The sequence below is a fragment of the Symphodus melops genome (assembly GCF_947650265.1).
Source record: "Symphodus melops genome assembly, chromosome: 19".
In the NCBI taxonomy this organism is placed as follows: Eukaryota; Metazoa; Chordata; class Actinopteri; order Labriformes; family Labridae; genus Symphodus; species Symphodus melops.
Window position 1 is genome coordinate 2218175 of NC_136709.1, and position 21198 is coordinate 2239372.

The 21198-nt window shown below is 42.3% G+C and overlaps 1 protein-coding gene across 1 annotated transcript in view; it reads right to left on the reverse strand.

Annotated features, from left to right (window-relative positions):
- Window positions 1–21198, reverse strand: part of nrxn3a (neurexin 3a) — a 136110-nt gene that overhangs the window by 41160 nt on the left and 73752 nt on the right. The window contains exons 8-11 of the mRNA XM_079369968.1: window positions 11766–12059; window positions 10870–11017; window positions 10232–10615; window positions 1144–1347 (exon numbers count right to left, since the gene is read on the reverse strand). Coding sequence (XP_079226094.1) covers window positions 1144–1347; window positions 10232–10615; window positions 10870–11017; window positions 11766–12059 — 1030 coding nt within the window. The remainder of the gene's footprint in view (window positions 1–1143; window positions 1348–10231; window positions 10616–10869; window positions 11018–11765; window positions 12060–21198) is intronic.

A 21198-nucleotide genomic window follows, 5' to 3' on the forward strand; every position in this document is an offset into this window, starting at 1 on the left:
AGTACCCCTATGTGTGCCACTACCTTAGAGCAGAGGATAGGTCCGTTAAAACTTTTTAGAAATTATCTGCAGAAAATGAAGCTAACAAATGACATTAGCAAGGACCAATTAGAGCTGCGGACATTTTAGCAGAAATCTTTGGAATAACTTTGAAGAATTAACAATATCAGTAAGAGATCAATCCAAACTTGGGTTAGCAAACCAGCTATGGCTAAGCTGACATTTCTACTGTATTATTCTACTTGACATACTGAATACGAAGAACGTCAATTGAAATTCAAAGTATGACTGGATTTTTTTTTAACCTTATTCATTATGACTGGGAGCATTTTGGGGGGATTTGGGGTCGCAGCCAGCTGCAGGTTTTGCTGGGCTCTGTTCTCGGGCTGTTCGCCTGACGGGCCGCAGGCTTAAGGCCTTTGAAGGGGTGAATACCATCTTTTGACAGCATGATGGGAAATGGAGTTTGACAGGTTTAACAAAAGCAAAAACACTGAAGAAGAAGAAGAAAAAAAAAAAAGCATAGACTTCCATTAACAGAAATGACACCGTCATCAGCAAAGAAAAGAAGCACTGATAAGAAACAGGAAAGTGACAGAGAATTCCTTTAATAAGTGGCAAGAAAGGTTCTTCTAATGTCCTGTTAAATGATGGACTGGAGATCAGTGGGCATACTTAGTGATGGTAGAAAGTCACAGCACAATTTGTTTTTTTGATACAAATTTATAGGAAGAAACTACATGCACAAATCAGTCCATCAACTTGTGCTGTGACTGTCTTTAATGTTCTGTAAACAAGAATATGGACATGGCTGTGGGTTGTCTGTTTTCAAAGATGGGCCAAACATGTTAACCATTACATAAAACAAGTTATGACTGTATGGCCTAAATATTACAACATAGATTTTGTATTCAGTAAGCAGTCTTTTGTTATCTGTGTGCTCAATCTGCACACCCATGCAAAAAAGATCTAATCTGTTTGTAGACCTTCAGAGGATCAAAGTGATGATTAATGAAAAGCACAAAAAGATAGACAGAGGATGACAGGAGAGGTCACCGCTTAACGGTAAACTGTCTCATGGCGAGGGTGGAGTTGTGGAGGGGTGGAGGCAGATGGGTGGGATTGTGGGGGGTCATACGATACCTAAGTTGACCGTGAGTTTGACACGACTCCCATCCAACTCCAGCCGCAGCGTGTCGGCTGAGTCTCGGGAGGTAGTGGCCATTAGGAGGCCGTATGCCCGCTGGCAACGGAATCGCAGGGAGACGTCCTCCGCCTCGGTGTGCATGATGTTCGGCATCACCACCTTCATGTACATGCTGCCGTCGTAGGAGAGGATAGAGGCTTCTGTATCAGGGAGAACAAAAAGAGACGGTGGAGTCCAATATCATCAGCTGGAAGCGGAAACTTTTCATTCTCAGTTATTCATGCTCGTGGCGCTCGCAGTCACAACCAGTTGGTCACCACTTTGATGCAGACCATGGCTGAATCAACCTGCTTCAGAGATTCAAGGCAAATGTTGACTTGCCCCAGACCTTAATCACCCTCAGCTCTCACTGCAAAGATGGCAGTCATCCCTCTGAAGAATTGAATAGTGAGGTAGCGATACAGTAACTGTGATCATTTGGCTTTATATAGCGTCAGTAGAAACCACTGGGTGACGTCATGTGATGATTACGTCCTTCTTTTAGACAGTCGATGGTTTCAGATTGAATTAGAAAAGACCACAGTAGACAGTGAACTGTCAGATTAGAGTAGGTCATTCTTAAATATGCCATCAAACCGGCTTCCAATCTGCAATGTTTTCGTGCTCTGTCGAGGCGGTCTGACAATTTCTGCTGCACAAAGGGAACAGTCCTCTCAACATCAACCAAAAAAAAAAAAAACACCTCGTGACCTGGTTTCCACAGCCTCTCAACTCTTGCACTTCAGGGTACCTTATTTGCTGCGTGCTTGGAAGCCAGAACGTTCTGATCCTCTTCTTGTGTATCCAACTGTGCAGTGGGCTCAGCATTTGGGTTATAATGATTTAGGATGTCGACCAAAAAGAAAAAAAGAAACACTATTCCAGTTATTACTCAGTGTCCATCTTCCTGAAAGAACTCTTTGCTGGCGTTAGCAGGATTTTCATTTTTCTATTCTCCTCTGTCTGTCATGATCTGTCACACAGAGTTATATCAGGTGAGACCGGCCATCCTAAAGCTCATGACTGAGGCACCGAGGAACAGGTGCATCTTTTTGGCTGTAAGTGAACTGAGCAGTGACTCATCACGTTAGTTGAAACGAGCCAACAGAAGAGAGTAAAAGTAGCAGAAAAAGTGAGGTACTATAACAAAGGGCTGCTTCTCCGGCCAACAACAGCTAATCCCTGCCAAAACATGAAGTCATACAGCGAACGCCTCATTTCTTTGGCTCCAGGAGTTTGCGGATTAGCCATCCCACACGGCTCGTTTTAGTGCGTGTCCTCGTCTGACTGCAAAGTGTCCAAACACACACACACACACACACACACACACACACTTCTCTGCACTTCGCACTGGATGTTCCACCATGCTGTGTGTGTCTGCTGATTCTGCCCACAGTGTGAAATAGAGCACAGTCAGAGACATGTGGATGTGTTGATAGAGGTGGGAGTGAGGAAATAACAGAGTGCTCTCAAACTCTCCCTCTCACGAACACGCGCACGCACACACGCGCACACACAGGTGCTTGGCTTGGGTTTTGTTGGTGAAATACATTTGTTGTGTCTGTTTACTACTTTTGCACAGTGAGTAATTATCCACACTTAAGTGTCACAAACGTTAGACTTCAAAGCTTTCAGTCATGCACTTCATTACATTAAAGAAACAGACTCCGCCTCATATCTAAGCATGCAGATTATCTTTCTGTTGTTATCTTGCTTGTTTTTTTGTTTTTGTTTTTCATGTATTTACAGGAATCTTGTCCACTGATTGGTTGGTGATTTTGCTCACTTTAAGTTTTTTTTTTGTTTGTTTTTTGTTGATTGCATTTAAAGAGACACACACACCAAAACGGAGCGTTCTGAGGGAGCTACAGGGTCACAAACCTCCTCTGCTGCTTGATTCATGTTGTTTTTGGACCAAAGCACAAAAACACAGAGGTTTCATTTTTGAAATGGTAAGAAAGGAGATGTTTCAACTGCTTACGTAAAGACTTGAAGCAGTCTTGTTAAGTTCTTTGGTTTCATATGGGGGAACTACAGTATTTAATGATATCCAGAACAAGGTGCTGTTGTCCCAGTCGATCTTACCTTCCTGTCTTAACGGCGGCACATTAATTGAAAAATGGGAAAATTATGCTGATTTTGTCAAATCCCTTCAATTAAAGAGTGTAAAAGAACTTAATCCAGCCACTTTAACTGTATGTTAGGAGCACTTTGAACTTCTCACCCCGATAACGCTGGAGGAAAAAGGTTGCCGTGTAAATGTGAATTCGCTTACTTTTCATCTTCCCTTTAAGTTAAGGGGTTTTATACGCCTGTGACTTTCTCACCTCTCCTGACACTTCTCTTTCTTTCTTCCTTATTAAGTGGATTTCATGCCGCTTTATGAGTGTGTAAATAAATGGAATGAAAAAGTGTGTGTGTGTTTGTTCAGTTTTGAGAGGTACAGGCCGCACTGTGTGACTCAATTCTCAAACACTTTCATTCAACTTTCATTAACAGACTGTAGAATTAAACGCTGCGAGACCAGAGGACCAGATTATGGTACGAGAAGTTTCCTGGCTTCTATAACACTCGTAGCATCTCCCACTTAGGTTACAGTGGATTTTAGCTGTACCTAGCCCCCCTAAAGAGGAAGAAGTAATCTGCAGTAATGTAAGAGCAGGTAACCGTTCATAACGCTAATTTAAACAGTCGCATAATAACGGGCGCCACCTTTCCATGTGTAGCGGTGAGCACGTTCAGCTGGAGAGGCTCGGGTGTATTTGGCTGGGCGGCAGGGGTGGATCCATGAAGGGGGGTGTTGGGTGGGGGGGCATAGGTTGACCCGGGCCCCACTTGAAATCCGATTGGCCACCCCTAAATTACCATCCTAAATAAAATATCAGATTGTGTTGCAACCGGCTCCTCTGAGCCGTCTTTGCATTTCAATGTGGTTTTTCAGGCACTTTATTTAAACATTTTAAAGAGTACAAACGAGTAATGAATCATGAATAATCAGAGCCTCTACTGTTATTAATCACAATCAAGCCAGTCTCCAAATCAACACAAAGAAGAGCGATAGACAACATTAACGAAGGCAGCTTTAAAACTAAACTGATGTTCCCCATATTTAAAGGTCTCACAGATTGAAGCCTCCAGATACACAAAAAAACAATCATTCTAACTCCTTCTTTCTATCCTGTAATCCTTTAGTCTATCGCCTTCATATTTCAACCCACTGCCGGCATGGTGTCTTTAAAGAGCGGCTCAATTTCATCTCAGGGTACTAAAAGAAAACAGCTAAACTGCCTCTGCTGCTATTTCCAGACTTGACTTCTCAGAGGGGAAGGAGAGAGCAAATGTGTTTTGTCTGCTTTAAGCTCTTCTTTTCTTTAACAAAGCTTCACAAAATCTACCCTAATCTCCACGTTTAGATTTTGTATTTATCTGTTATTTCTCCCTTCACAGTCCCGTCTCTGTTCAGCTTCATCTCACATCCATCCGGAGCTGAAAAACGTGCCGGCTGCCGTTTCCCTGCGCTCCTCTGGTATCACTCAGGGGTGATTATTTGTGCTGTCACGCAAACTTAATATGATAAATGGACCAATAACATGCTGAGACATTATGTGTCCTCTAAACGCCCTTTGTTGCAGCATGGAAGTGAGAAGTGCAGTTCCATCAAATGACCAGTGGGGGGAGACACAGCACATCTGTCTGCTGTGAAGCGCTGCAGAGGGTAGAGTTGGAAGCTTGGAAATAAAACCCCTGAAACCTGACAAGTAACATCGTCTACAATTCACCACGATAAATTGCACACAACGTAAATCTGTATTTTAAAAATATCAAAAAACAAACAATTTTCCAGTTATTAAAGCACCAATATGTAAAACAGTAAATCATAAAATGATCTCACTATATCATCAGTATACATAGGAGCTACTTTTGGCGCCCCTGGTGTTACACGCCACCACTCAATAGGTGGCAGCAGAGGGATACGACCCATGATACATGCCGAACACTCTTCTTTCTGTACGTGACTCTATGAACCTTACGTTTATATCAACCATGTGGAGACAAGATCAATATCACTGTGTGATCTTTATTCACTGGTGCTAACACACATGCTCAACAGCACATGAAAAAAGTGTGTGTGTGTGTGTGTTTGGTCACAGCGAGTGATGCCTAATTGACAAGGTGTCAGATTACAGCACGGTGAGAGATACACAACTTAAATTCTCATTACAGCTCCGGGCTGAGCTGTCAGATTAACTCTGACGTGTTGTATTTCCTGGGTGTAGCTCCCTGTGTGTGTGTGTGTGTGTGTGTGTGTGTGTGTGTGTGTGTGTGTGTGTGTGTGTGTGTGTGCGTGTGCGTGTGAGATGCTCTCCCAATAGAGTGTGTCGAAAGGATTCAGACACCAAACTGACTGATTGACCTTGGCATGTTGACGGCCCCCAGCAGGAGATATTCAGCATTTCGGTTGTGAAGATCTAAACGTGACAAATACGTTTTTCAAAAAATAAATCAGAGTAGGAAATCTGGATGACCTGCACACTGACAATTCAATCAGTGGCACATTTTCTTACCACATCTGTTGCTTGAGCTAAAGTTGCGATCATTTATAAGCGGACTCCTCGCCTCTATAATTCAGTAAAATTAGACCAACAGGTGAGTGAGTTTACGCCAAGACTGAGTCGAGCTGTGATATACTGAGTTCCTATAAGCCACAATATATTCTCGACTCCATTACCTAACACTTCATGTCTCCGAGCGGCAGCACTTTATTCTGCCCGACAAATTGGTTGAAGTCAGAGCCAAAGACAAATGGCCGATAACAGCATGCAGAACAGTAAACATCCACTCAGTAAACAGCAGCCGTGCCAAGATATAATGGCTGCTAGACACACACACACACACACACACACACACACATACATACTTCTCCGATCCCAGAATCAGCTCTTTATTAGTCCGATGTTTCATAACATTTTTTTTTTTCCTTTTTGAAAATGACCTAAAGAGAACATGAAGCATAAAGGAACACATCTAAAAATAAAACGCTGAATAATAGTGTTAATGAAAAAGATATCCCGCTGTCTTGACTATCTTCAGCTTGTCATAATTATATTTCAATATTTCAATAAAATATCCCCTGCAGAATAATTCAAGGTGAAATGTACACCCTGTATCAGATTGACCCGCTGACGACCTACAACTTTTCTTTTCAGAAGTAAAAATTAGATTCAGCGGAAATTATCATCCAGCGGCTCACAGGATGAATAGAAGGAAAAAAAATGACTGGTATAAAGAGATTAGATCAGAAAGCTGTTATTTGATATGCTAAAAAGCAGCAGGAGCAATTTACAGGGGGGTTGGCCGAGTGTTAATTAGTTCTCAACTAAGATCAGTCTTTAATGAAAATGAACGTCCGGACACCAGGAAGGGAAAATGGTCAGAGGAATGTTGGCCGAGTGTGTGTGTGTGTGTGTGTGTGTGTGTGTGTTGCTGATTCCAATGACTGAAATCATTGATGTGACTTTTAGTAGGTCATGATTTTCAAATATTCAAACAACAGCTAAACAAATATATCAAAGACTTTCTAGTCGAGTCTCTAGTCTTTTTTTCTAGTCTTTTCTAGTCTTCTGACGACTCAAAGCTCTTTTTACGCCGCAGGTCACAGCGACACAGTCACACACTGATGGAGGAGGCTGCTGTGTGAAGAGTCCATCACTAAGGAACTAATCCACTGACATGCTGTTGAAAAAAAGCGGGAGCAACGTGAGGTTAAGTTTGTTGCTCGAGGACACACAGGCTGTGGGCTCAGTTGGTGCTCAGCTTCTTTCAACAGGAAGGTTGAGGGTTCGATCCCCTGCTCCTGCACCAACATGTCCGATGAGTCCTTGGGCAAGACGACTTCACCCGCTGCTTTTTCGGCGGTGTACGATTAGTAACTTCTGGTGGTCTGACTACACAGCAGCCTCTACCGTGAGTGTGCGACTGTGTCGCTGTGACCTGCAGTGTTGAAACGCCTCAGCAGCACCATACAAGCTCACATTTATTTACTGTGTTCTGCAGCTGCAGGAGGATGCTGGGGATCGAACCCCCAGAGTGTGCCGTTCGGGCGACTCTACCAACTGAGCCACATCAAACACCGGCTGAATATAAAATACGTTTGATCAACTTCTAAAACATTTTTGTTTTTGGACCGGTGACTTCTATCATCATGCTGCACAAATGAAAGTTGTTGTGTTTTTAATTATACAGCGTGAGATACAAAAACTGCAGAGCGTACATGAGTCACTTCTTGTTCAAACCCAAACCATGATCTTAAAAAGTGCATTGTTTGTAAGTTAAAACAGAAAGTTGTTTGCCTTTTTTTGAAGCTTATACAACTTCTGACCAAGCTGCTGTACTTGCTGCTGGATGTGAGTGTTCACGTATGTGTCTAGGTGTGTGTGTGTGTGTGTGTGTGTGTGTGTGTGTGTCCTGTTGGATGCCTTGCTGGCAGTGGAAGATAATGGATTTGGACAACTCTCAAATAAGGACATGACTGGCTTTGGCTGTGGAGAAAAAGCTTACTGTTATCCCGTCCACTCTCTGTTTTATCTTGTTCCTGTCCAGTAACTCACTTCTCCCTTACCTCTGTCTTTTATCATTTTCTTTCTCTCTCTCTTTCAGTAGATGAGAAAACCCACCACGGTCAATGAGATAAGACACCCAAAGCACAAGAGAACTACATTTAAGCGAAACCTGGACACTGAAAATGTTCAGGATGTGTCTTTGCTTGCCCCCCCCCCCCCCAACTTTGTGATTGACAAGTCAGGCAGTTTTCAGCTCCTTCTACCTCATCCACTAATAAGACCTGATCTTATCTTCCATCTTATCACCACTGGAGAGAAAACTATTTTCACAACTTAATTATCTAATTTCATAGCGATAACAGTTTTATGTCATTCGTGCACTTTGCGGTCAGAGAAAGGAAAGAAAGGGGGGAAAAAAAAAAACTGCCCAGTTATCAGCCGACTCCAGAATGATGCTGTGAATGGAAACATCGGGTTGAAAGGATGCCAGAATTTCAAACTTAAATATCATACTAGTGAAAATCAGATGGATGTTAAACAGGAGTCTGAGAAACTCAATATTCAGGAACTTCTTGTAAATACCAAAAATGGAAGCAAACAGTTGCATGCTCACTCGTTCAGTGCAGCTTGTGGTTCAAAATATCACTGAAGGTCTGACTTTACGATCCTATCCAGCATTTAATTAACATAATATTGTTTCATTTTCAAACACGTGGTGCTGAAGAACAATCCAAATATAAAAATGTGCAGAGACACCTCGTCAGTCCTGTCACGGCTCATCGACAGCTCAATGACCATCTTAACAGCTGATTAGTTTTCAAACTAGTCGTCCCCAATAAATATTTAGAAATATATTTGAATTGAAATATTTTCTGACCTGCTCCTTTCTTTAGCACTCAACCTAAACAACAGATCATTTGCTTGTTTCCCTTTCCTTTGTTTGCAGATTTTCTCCCTCACCGACCAAACAGAATCAAGAAACGGAAGGGCGTCAGATGTTATCTTAAATATTAGGCACGCAGAGCGATCTAAAAACAGACCTAACAGTCACTACTGAGGGCAGTGCAAGTTAACCTTTCGTAACCTAGCAACAATAAACTCCAGTGAGAAACCGAGGTCGCCCTGTAAGAGCTGCTTCTCTCTGGAACTATCCCTTTAATCCAACACCTAACCTACCAAATACCTGATAAAGCCCGTTGTTCTGGATTTTCTTCTCAGTTTAAAATAATTCAGCATTTAGGATATTCCTTCCCCAGACACCTGCAGCTGAACACAAGTGCCTAAAATCCTGTTCTCCTACAACAAAGCCACAGATGAGCGTTTGGGCTCAAGGGAGACAATCTTAGGAGAAAGAAGACGCAAGAAAGTCAAATGTGTAAAAAAAAAACAAAAACCTGTGTACATCAGCACTTAAACGGATTAGAAATGTTTCCCGGCATTCCCGGGATGTAGTGAAGACGTGGTCGAGCGCCGTCAGCTCAGCAGGGAACATGCGGGCTGAAGTGTTTTGATTGAGAGCTTGAAGGACGCTGCATTGCTGAGGCTAACATCTTTTTTGCCCAAGTGGCACAAGGCAAAAAAATGACTGTGAGGTGTCTGCATATAGTTAACGCTCCTTTATAACAAATGCACAAACTGTTGGCTTGTCTTTATCACTGCTGACATCTGATCAGGTTTTTAAATCCAGCTCTTTACACCTCTACCTTACCTTGAAGACAATGCAGAGATTTGGACCTTGACTGACACTGAGCGGAGATACTGTAAACAACTTAAACTAGCAGCAGTTGGCATCCACCATCTTTCTTTTCCTATGACTCATCCCACAGCCTGAATTCAAACACGAAACCTCAAGCAAGATAGCTTGATTTTTAGTGCTTCTTGCGCACGTTCGCTCTAACACCAATGTCTTAAAAAAGGGACTGAGGAACATGTACTGTCTTGTTCACATTAGTCTTTAATTACTGCTTATATTTTAGCTGATTGTTATTATTTAATGTCCACATCTGCACAAAGACAGCAGTCTACCGAAGTTCATTTTCTTGTGTTTTAAACATAGCTGGTCAATAAAACTGATTCTGATGTCTTTTGGTTCTGATCCACTGCAACAAGTTTCCTAAGCCTGCCTAGAGTCCCACTGAACACCAATGAAGGGCCCACAAGAGTCTTGTTTTTGTTCATGTTCTGTGTCATTACTCAGAAAGACCAATCTTTAGTAATTCAAACTGTCTCTCTTCATGTATCCGTCAAGAAGCTGTAAAATATTCAGCAACAAAAAGGCCTTAAAACGTGAAGTTAAAGCAAAGGTAGAGCCGACAATTTGGAAATGACTCAGCGCCTTGTTTTGTCTTAACCGGTGAAGCAAAGTGTAAGAAGTTGGCAGTTTTCTCTGACCTCACTCTTTTTTTCCATTTTCCTTGGATGTCGCTTCAGAGTGGTTTGGAGGTGTCTGCATGAGTAGAAAGAATACAGTCAGACACACACATACCTCTCTCACAGGTGCGTGACCAGTAGCCAGTGCCGGTGCAGTCACATATGAAACGATTCCATCCTTCCTTGCAGATGCCTCGGTTCTTGCACGGGTAGCTCTCACACTGCTTGCCAGGTTGCTTGTTGCACGAGGGTTTGATGCCGGCGCCATTTTGCGCCTCGGCGATCTGTCGGATGTCCTTGCTTCGGCCGTCGATGAAAAGGTCGCGGATACAGCCCACGTAGCCGTAGTTGAGCATGGCCGTCCAGAGCTCTGTGGGCAGGATGAGGTTGGTGCGGTCGGTGGGAAGCCCGCCCAGGTACATGTCTCCCTCCAGGTCCAGGATCTCACTCTCACCGCTGGCGGTGAAGGGAGTCCTTCTGCTGTTGACTGAGATCGTACCTGTGTTTGGGATGGAGGGCGCACGCCATCAGTCGTGCTCCATCATCATGAAGAAATCTTCCAGTAAACATGATGTCATTGATCTTTCAGCCTCATCAGAGGGTCAGAAAGGTTTTGGGATTCTTTCATAATTGAGTGTGATCCTGATTGGATCACTAAAACCTCATTGACTGTTTTAATATATTCCATTGTTGCCTACGCTGGAACTTTTGATTGTTGTAGCGGTGTTTTTTCTGCATCATATTCAAGATTACCTGAGCGTCCATCTCTCTGGATGTCCACATGGTACCAGGCTCCATCGTTGACCTTCGTCTGTGTGGCCTTCACTTTGATCGTCCCTGAGCCCATGTCCAACAGCAGGTACAAGCTGCCGTCAAGCAGCTCCACTGCAAAGAAATCCACCTGGACAAAGACAACACCAACAGGCTTCAACATTTACTGTGATGCAGGATGTGGGTGGCGTTTATAATCCATGCCCACGGATCTGCAATCGGTAGACGCTGTGCGCTAACTCTCACTCCTGACTCAGTACACCAACTGATTTTTGAAAATTCAACACACCACCAAGTTCTGTCCTTTTAAATAATATTTTGAATACTGCAGGCCCTCACATGTTCAGCTCAATAGACCAGAGGAAATCCTGAGACATAAATCACTTAATAAATCACAAAAGATCCCAAGATATAGGTGAAAAATGGCCGACATAATGCTAAAAATAAACCGTCTATGACACATAAATTATTTGTTTTCTGTTTTTTGTCTAATCCTAACCCTTCAAATGAAAAACGTAAGACATAAAAGTCATTTTAACAGTAAAAATGATCAAATTATACAAGTGAGGCGCAATGATTTAACTGCTTGCAACTCAAAGACAAATGAAACCATCGATGATCTTAAATCATTGAGTATTTATTCACCCGGGACCAAAGCCAAATAGAACTACACTTCTTTAGTCAACATATTTTGATGCCATCGTTTCAAAATTCAGATTTCTTCTGAAGACCATGAAGTGGCGTCAGTGTGTTTCATATCCAAATAAAAACTCCTTTCAGAAGCTGTAAAGAGATCCACAAGCTTCCGTTATTCCCTCCAAAAGCCAAGCTCGACTGCTATTCACTAAATATGTTCGGAAATGTCGGACTCGACTGACCTTGGTGTTCTTCTGGCTGCGGGCGGCGTCTTTGCGCTCCTGAGGTTTTCCATGTGTGAAGAGGATGAGGCCGTTGGGCTCTGTGGTTCGGAAATCGAATGAGATGGATCCCATCCGCTTGGTGTTCCACTTGGGCAGGCTGATGTAGGCCTCGGGCGTCTCGAAGGAGATGGGGTCCAGGGTGGCAACGTTCTCACACTTGTAGGACACCTCGCCCTGGATTTTCATCTTTGGGTCGATGATGCGAGCCAAACGGGACAACTCCAGACGGATGTCATTGTTCTTATACACCACCTGTGAGAAGACAACGAGAGCGTCAGGATCACTCATCTGCTAAATGAACTCAACCCAAACAGCTAAACATAAATCACAACAATAAAACCAGTATTAATACACCAAGCTGCACTGACTGTCATTTTCTCAATTAACCAGGAGTGACCTCGAAATAACGGGAGAGCTGTTCATTTTGCAGTTAAAAGCAGTGCACATCATTTACTGCATCAATTCATCTTATTTCTCTGCAGGAACAGTTTGTGTGAAGTCCCATCGTTTGTAGGGCTTTTGTTGACACAGAGGCTTAAAGGTAAAAGTTGAGGAGGACTACATGAGAGTTCATCATTCATAAGGTTTGAAGCCTGGTGCGATGGGCGGAGCTACATTCACAGAGGCCCTTTTCAAACATGCACTCTAAACTGAAAGTGATATGAAACATACAGGAGCAGCATGTCCCTCACAGCAGGAGCATTAACCTGTCAGACATGGGGGGGTGGGGGATTCAGGAGGGGGGGGGGGGGGGGGTCAGGAGCGAAAAGGATGCTGTAAGTGTGACGTTATGATGAAGTGTCGAGCAGAAAACGAGATGAAGCAGCGTCATCACACACTCGATGATTGAACCAGTCATGCAGTGGTGAGAAGGTCCTCCTGCTCTCTTGGATCTTTCCTGCTTTGTTCACACATCTGCTCAGTCTAACCTCTTGCAGGAGGGGGTTTGAAAAAAAGTTTGCATAAAGTCAGAGACAAAAGTTGTAAACTGTCAGGAAATCTTCAGGAGTTGTGTCCTCCTGACGGAGACACGGAAGGTCAGAGAAGACACAGGAGACAGAAGCTGCAGAATCTCCAGCAGCTGTTCTCTGGGATGAAATGAATCCTCTGTTCTCTCTGCTGCTGTCAGGTGTGACGCTTACCTGTGTGTTACTGAGTTCATCAGCTTACTCACGCTGAGGTAGCTGCTTGATATCAGTGTAATCCTGTACATGCTCTTTTTCTTCAACACATTTTTAATCTTTTAAAAGTCTGATTTAATGTTCTGCTCCTTCCTGACATCAGTATTAGGCCGTGCCAGCTGAAGACTCTTTAAATGTGACATTAAGAACTGCAGTACAGTCGGGGGTAAACACGGCTGCACAGAAGCTACATTTCATTAAAAGATTCTGTAAAAAAAAAAGAAAAAAAAGGGCAGTTTACTGAAAGCGAGATGACGTTATTTGTGTTACCAAGAGTCCATGGATAGTAGAGACGTCACATCAACTCGGCCGCTCTGGTTCCAGAAGTACATCTACCCCATTTAAATCCTCACATCAATCCTTTTAATCTTGGAACCAACCAGCTACCTGATTCCTCGTGACTATAAAACTTATGAGTCGGCACATGACATGATTGGAAAACAGGTACAAGACCGTGAACATAATTAGGCATCCCACAATCCATTGCGATTCCAGCGAGATCAAACAATAGTTTCGCGCTCCTGATTTCAAAATGAGCCTGGACCTCCTTTCAACATGCACCTTTTAATCTGTTAATATTGTTCGGAATAATGTCGTAATATATCGTAGTTTGTGGATGAACTTTCATGAACTCCAGCAGCTGACATCTGAAGTTAACAGCGATGGTAAACGTTTCCATGACAACAGCAGGTTCCACCAATCCGAGTCGCCGCTGTGACACTCCTGGAAGCTGAATCAGCAGACTGAGGAACACTGTGACTTGGCATCTAAGAAAGTGTGTGGAGCTATCTTCTTCTTGAATTTCCCTCGGGATCAATAAAGTATCTATCTTCTTCTTCTAGCTGAGTTGCTTTCCCCAAAAATTGTGGAAAAAAAAGTCTATTTTTACATGGTTGATGTAGTACAGGAACATGTATGTACCATCGTTTGACACTCAGGTAGCTGGTGGTCGGTCTACCTGAGACTGTTACAACATTATAGTTAATGATCAAATCTGCTGTGGAGAAAATGAATGGGATTTTTACTTCCTGAACTGCATCGTCTACTTGTTACCTGCTCAACAGTAAACTACTTAGGAATCCAAATCTGAAGCATACCTTTAGTCAATCTTTTAGGAAAAGAAGATAAAAACTGAGCATGCATTTGTTTTGCTCTTTTGCATGTGTTTGTGAACTGGCTGCACAACTCTTTCTAATGTAAACCATTTCGGCGGCTGCCGCTCGTTTGCTCCAGCCTGCCTGCTTGCTTGCCAACGTAGTTTCCATCCGTTGCCATAAAGCTGCTTTGTAGCACACACACAGTCTCCTGCATGAGCGAGTGTCCTGCCAGTGATGGAAAACAAATGAATGAAGGAGACTAAGTGGCTGATCTTTTATCACAGCAGCCCTAAATGCTATCAATAACTGCGGGAGGACGGAGTCACGGAGGGGGGATGTGTGTGTAAATTGAAATCTGCTCAAGTGGAAAATTGAAGGCCTTCCCCCCCCCACCACCTTTAATTCTCTGTGCAGAAAAATAGCCTCTGTCTGACTATATTTCGGGCAGAGACGTACACAAAACAAACACACCCTCTCCTCCATTTCACTCTGTGTCGTATTAATGTCTGCGCTCCCCCTACTCGCCCAGGGGTTCTGTCTGAGAGCGCCGCGATGGCTGAGTGGGTAGATTGAGGGGCCTGGCTGAGATTATCGATAATCCAGCAGCAGATTTGACAGTAAATCAACTCATCCCTTAAGGTGCCCTGGGACTGGATGGAGGAATGTCTTTTCCTCTCACTCTCTTTTTCTTCTTTGCTACTTTGTTTCTTTTTTTGTTACATCCATCCATCCTCCTCGTCCTCCTGCGCTCTCCATCCATCTCTCCCCACCTCTCCTCCAGAAGCAGTCTTCTTACCGCCGCTCTGTGACTGAGCAGAAATACTACGAGTCTGCGACTCTCTCTATCACAAGGTGTAACCCTACTGTTTATATAATATGGTGAGACTTATCCACAGCATAGAAGAGGCAGACGGTTTGAACGTATCCATGGGGGTCCACTGAATTTCTAGTAAAAACAGATGTAATAAAATGAGTTGTAAAACCTTTGAGCTTTATTGATGCCTTCACAAAAAGCCCTCAAGTCAGTCTCGTATCCTGCGTAAAAAGACTGACGACATGACAGCTTCGCAAAGTGAGGCCAAAGCATGTAGAGCTCCCCCTATTGGCCAGCTGCAGTATAGGTCACAAAGCCTGCCCTCTACGTGTAAAACAGGTAGGACATGGGTCAAACTACGACATCAAAACACGGTCATTAACGAGAGTTTTAATCATGCTGACTTATCCCCAAGTCTTCATTTTTCTGAGGATTTAAGTTTGAATGTGATATGTGATGCCGTAACAAGGTGTAAAATGTTTATCAGTTCTGATAGCTGTGTGCTCCGGCTTATCAGACCAGACGTTTTATGACGTTTTTATAATTAAGTGAAATGTTTGTTTGTGTCAGAAGCGGAGGGACAATATACCGTGGCGTCTTGCGTGCGTACTTCCATAAGTTTGAGTTGGCTTCATGTTCCTTAAGTCCGTCTGCTGTTTAAAATGTTCTGTGTGGAGTTGAGCCATTACACGAATAGATTTTAAGTGATCCATTATGAGGCTCTTTATTCTTCACAGTTGGCCTCTTCATATTCTCGTGTTTAAATATTTGAGTCTATGGGCTGATGTATTCCATGTTTTATAGTCTTAACTGGCTGTACAGCAAATATCTCCTCCAGGGGACAATAAAGTTGAAGTGATCAACATTCACTATTTATTTATTTGAACAGGGGCAGCGTACAATATACATTAACCTTAGAAAGGAGAGATGCATTGTACCAGGTTGTAGCACCTGTGCTAATTTCCACCTGCAGTCCCTGGGCAGGCTGTTGTTAACCTACAGAGTATGTACACTACAAAGGATTACATTGCATTTAAAACTATCACATACACACTAAAAACATAATGGATAAAAAGAGGTACTAACTTTCACATACAAACTAATTACATTACATTGTGGGAGCAGGCTTGTTTTAAAAGAAGCCATTTTTTGGCCTGGTGTGAAAAGGTGTTAAAATGTACACATGTGGTCAGCTCTGTTGGCAACTTATTCCACTCTCTGATGGCCACACTGGAGAAAGCTGAGCTGCCGAATGCTGTTTTACACTGAGGAATCCTACACTGGCCTCGAACCGTCGACCGAGTGGTTCGAGATGTGATTTCTGAGCTGAGTGAGATAAACCTTTTTAACGGAGGAGCTACCATACCATTAACTATCTTGAACAGCAGGCAAATATTTGAGTATATGATTATATTTTCAAAACTTAACAAACTATATTTTTTAAGGATATGACAGTGGTGATATAGCCGCGATTTCTTGTCATGGACCTTAAGAGAGCTTTTGTATAATGATTCCAGGGGCCTTAGTGCTGTTTTACATGCCTGTGACCAACTCGTAATACAGTAGCGAAAGTGCGGCATAATCATCGCATTTAAATATAAATTAGAGGCATCTAGAGTGAGAGAGTTCCTAATATATCTAAAATTTGCCATGTTAAATTTCAATGTATTGGCTAACTTTTTAACATGTTTTTTGAAATTTAAGTTTGGGTCAAGAATGACTCCTAAATATTTAATTTGATCTACATTTAAAATTTCCTGACCTTCAATTATGACTTTTGGTTCAGTTTCACATCGTGAACGACGGTTTGTGAAAAACATAGAAACTGTTTTGTCAACATTCAAAGTTAAGTTAGAGTTTTTCAACCAAATGGAAATGTTTTTCATTTCTTCGGTTAACTTTTGGGCAACATCCTTCACAGTTTTACCATGAATATACACCACTGTGTCATCAGCGTACATTATCATTTTAGCATTAATACACACAGTTGGAAAATCATTAATATAAAGAGAAAACAGCAACGGCCCTAATATAGAGCCCTGCGGCACACCCATAGAGCCTGCTTGTAGGGGTGAAAATACATTGTTTACTGATACACACTGCTGCCTTGCACTGAGAAAAGACTGAAACCAATGTATTGTACTTGTGCTAATAGAGAAATGTCTTAACTTATTTATCAGTAATTCATGGTTTACTGTATCAAAGGCCTTACGCAAGTCAAGAAAGACCGCCCCTACAACTCCTCCACCATCCAGACTGGATTTGATGTCCTCTATTAAATAGCAGCAAGCAGTCTCCGTTGAGTATTGTTTTCTGAAACCAAACTGGAGAGGGTGTAATGCAGCATTGTCATCAAGATGTTCCACAAGCTGCGCTGCAACTACTTTTTCAAAGACTTTGGAGATAGTGGGAAGGATGCTTATAGGTCGATAGTTAGAGACCCGGAGCTTGTCTCCTGACTTGTGTATGGGCTTTACTATAGCAGTTTTCAAAGCTGTGGGGAAGATACTCTCATTTATAGACTGATTTATGACTTTAGTTAATACTGGAGTTAAAATTTCTTTGTGCTCTTTTAAAAAAACTGTATCAATAGCAAAAATATCTTTAGATTTACTATTATTTAAGTGTGATATGTCTTTTAAAACTACGCCTTCATCTACATTAGATAATTTAAAAAATGACTCTTCACAATTAAAGTTTCTTACACAATTTGGTTTCGGGAACTTATCTGCCAGATCCCGCACAGAATTTAAAAAATAATCATTAAAATGGGTTGCCAACTCTGTATTATCATTTTGAATAATTCCATTTATTTTAAGTTGTACATGGTCACAATTTGTTTTATCTTTTCCAAGTAATTTATCCATACTTTTCCAAAGAAGTTTGCTATTGCCTTTTGCATCTTTAATCAGATTTAAATAAAAGTTTGCCTTAGCTTTTCTAAGCTGTGTGGTAACCTTGTTCCTTAGACTTTTATATGTATAATGGTCAGTGGTCAATTTTGATTTAAGAAAGGTCTTAAGTGCCAGATCTCTCTGCTTCATTAGATCCCAAAGAGGGATGCCAAACCAGGGCAGTTTCTTTTTATAAGTTTTATTTCTTTTTAATTCTGTATATTTGTTTATAGTCTCCTGTAAAGTTAAAGTAATATTACTACATGTATACTCACAGCCTTTACTGTCAACTTTGCAGTCCCAATCTACTTCATTTAAATCATTTGTCAGTGCAATTTGATTTCTCTTGGGAATGTAAAGAATTTTATTTTGACTGCTTATTTGCTGTTTGTCCCTATACCTAGATTTATTTATTTTTCTAGCAACTAGAGTCAGGTTGTGATCTGACAAACCTGTTATTAAGTTGTATGTTTTGGTAACCCTGTCTGGTTTATTTGTAAATATTAGATCAATCAAGGTTTGAGTGTTCTTTGTTAGTCTAGTTGGCTTGTTTATCATTTGAGTCATTTGTACAGAGTTTGTAATATCCTTAAGTTTTTTCCTTCTTGTTTTATCAAGCCAGTTTATATTCAGATCACCCATTAGAAGAGTTTCTTTACTTTCACATTTTTTGAGTATTTCAGTTAAACCAGAATAAAATTCATTTGTTGCATTTGGTGGTCGATATACAGCAAGTAAAAAGAATGACATTTGTGCTGAAAGGGTTATAGTAACACCGACACACTCCAAAGTTTGTACTGGAATGTCGATTTGACGACTATCGATGCTGTCTTTTACGTAGATTAAAACTCCGCCTCCTTTCCCCTTCCCTCTGTCCCGTCTGTAAACGTTGTATCCTGGAATTGTAAACACGGATAAAGGGGTCGTGGATGTTAACCAAGTCTCTGTAAGACACAGGTAATCAAGATTTGAGTCCAAAAGTAAATGTTCTAACTGTTCCGTCTTTGAAATCACACTGCGTATGTTTATATGTCCGCCAAATATTCCTTTTGGTTTTGTTTTGGGATTCCATAGTACCGATGCATGATTGACTGTTTGAAAAAGTTTTGTGTTTCGTTGTTTGGAGGTGACAAAAGCCTTCAGCGAGCCGAGTTCAGCGTGTTTAGACGCACAGCATGCTTGGATGTTACCTTGTAGCATGGGGGTCACTGATGTTGCCGAGGATGTATTCAGCTGCGGTGAATGTCTTGAAACCATAGGGCCAGGGTTTGCATGAACATCTCCGCATAGTAGTAACATCATGCAAAGAATCGTCGCATTTTCCCGTTGAACTGCTGCGTGACGAGCCACTCTCCGTGCCCGTGGCTGACCACGGTGGTCATCCTTGCAAACGGCTTGTCCACCGTCCAGCACGTTAGAGTAGATTATGTAGTGGCTCCACGAGTCCAGGGGAGCAGCAAGCGTCTTTGGCACACCGCCAAGTGAGGTTGAGCGTTTACGAGCAGCCGTCCAACTCCCAAACATTTGCGTAGTAGTGAGAGCCATCAAGTAAAGCAACACAATTAGCACACTTAAGGCCCGGGCCCTTTTTTTTTTTGTCAATGGCCACAAAGTCCATGTTGTTACGGCAGTTGTTATATCAGGCGGCTTTACAGATTTCTTTGGGAAAGGTGAAACATCAGCGCCTGCCATGCTGCTGCGTCCCTATTATCCTCAACATCTGTTCGATGTTGATCCAAAGTAAAGTTCCATTTGGAAATCTTCAAAACGTCCAAACCTTAAATATACCACCTACTGTATGTCTCATATCCAACATATTAGTTATCTCCTCTAATGTCTGTTTGCATACTGCAGTTGCACTCAGCCCTGTAAAGCTGTTCTCCAGTAACATGCACTGTTGCCCCGTTTCCACCAAGCAGTCCAGTTCATATGTAAACGCTGATCTTTCTTGTGTTAGGCCTACCCTTGTGTGGTAAGCAGAGCGTAAGCCAGATGGAGATAGCAGCGTTAGCTACCGAACAGTGTGACATCATAGCAGCCCAACACGGTGTAGCATGCTAATTAATTAAGTTAAACAAAGAAGAGGAAACGCCAATAAATGGTACCATACTGAACCGGAGAGTTGATGGAAACGGGGCTCATGTTATGACAGATACAGCTGTGTACTTAAACACAAGTTTAACATGTACGAACATCTTCGGTCTTAGCTTTACTTTACTGTCATCTGAAATAGGATGCTTCTTTTAATAGCTACAATGAGAAGTGAGAATATGTTGAGTGGACACACACACACACACACACACACACACACACACAAAAGAAGGCTCCTCTGTACACACTTGCTCGTGTTTCATTGCTGGCTGATAAAAGGAAAACATAAATCATATAAAATGTGTCTGCGGACTGGAAGAGGAAGGGGGGGGGGCTGGTGGTGGTAGCGGTGGCGTTTGTATGGTGAGTGTGTGTGTGTGTGTGTCTGTGTTGGGCTGGGGGTTAGACGGCCGGTGTAACTGACAATTTGACAAGTCACTTTCAGCTCCCTGCCACCTCTGAACAATAATAGCAAAAGAACCTTTCAACATGCGAAGGGAGCTTTATCAGCAGGCTGCAGACGCAGGCTGCAGGTTAACATGAGAATGAAGCATTAGCAGACTGATAGCAGGCTGAAGGATGCCCAACACACACGCACGCGCACACATGCACATACACACGCACGCGCACACATGCACACACACACGTATATATTTATAGCTGTGTGTTAGTGTGTAAGTGAGTGAGAGTTTGAGCAAAAGAAAGCAATTGAGAATGTTTGACAATGACCAGATGATAGAAATCCATCACTGAATTATCTCCTCAACCAGGCCTCCACACGACACACACCATTACACACACACACACACACACAAACTCTTATCAGTGTGTGAGAGTGAGCAATGAAACACAACATGACTCAGGCTTGAAATTACCTTTTAGATTGCAAGCCAATACAGCGAGCAGGTTTTAATGTCCACTCAGAATATCCACAAGAAAGAATCCGACTGATTCAGAGGCTCACAGCGCCGAATCATTCGACAGGAGGGGAGGAATCATTTGTGTCCTCAGAGCCTTACAACGCACACGTTTGTCGTATTAATGGTGACGCAGAGAAGGCTGAGGGATGGTTTGGCTTTGTCCTGAGTGTGTTTGAAGAGAGCTCATTAAGAGTCAGTGATGAAAAAGGGTTCATCCTCTGAAAACAACAAATGTTTGTGATATAATGAACCATGATCAGCCCACTTTTCATTCAAAGAGCTGAGATGTTTTAAATGGCCAAAAAGGCAACCATTATTTTAGAAATTCACATCCATTATCTATAACGCTTTCTCCCATGCGAGGTCGCAGAGGGCTGCAGCTAATCCCGGACTG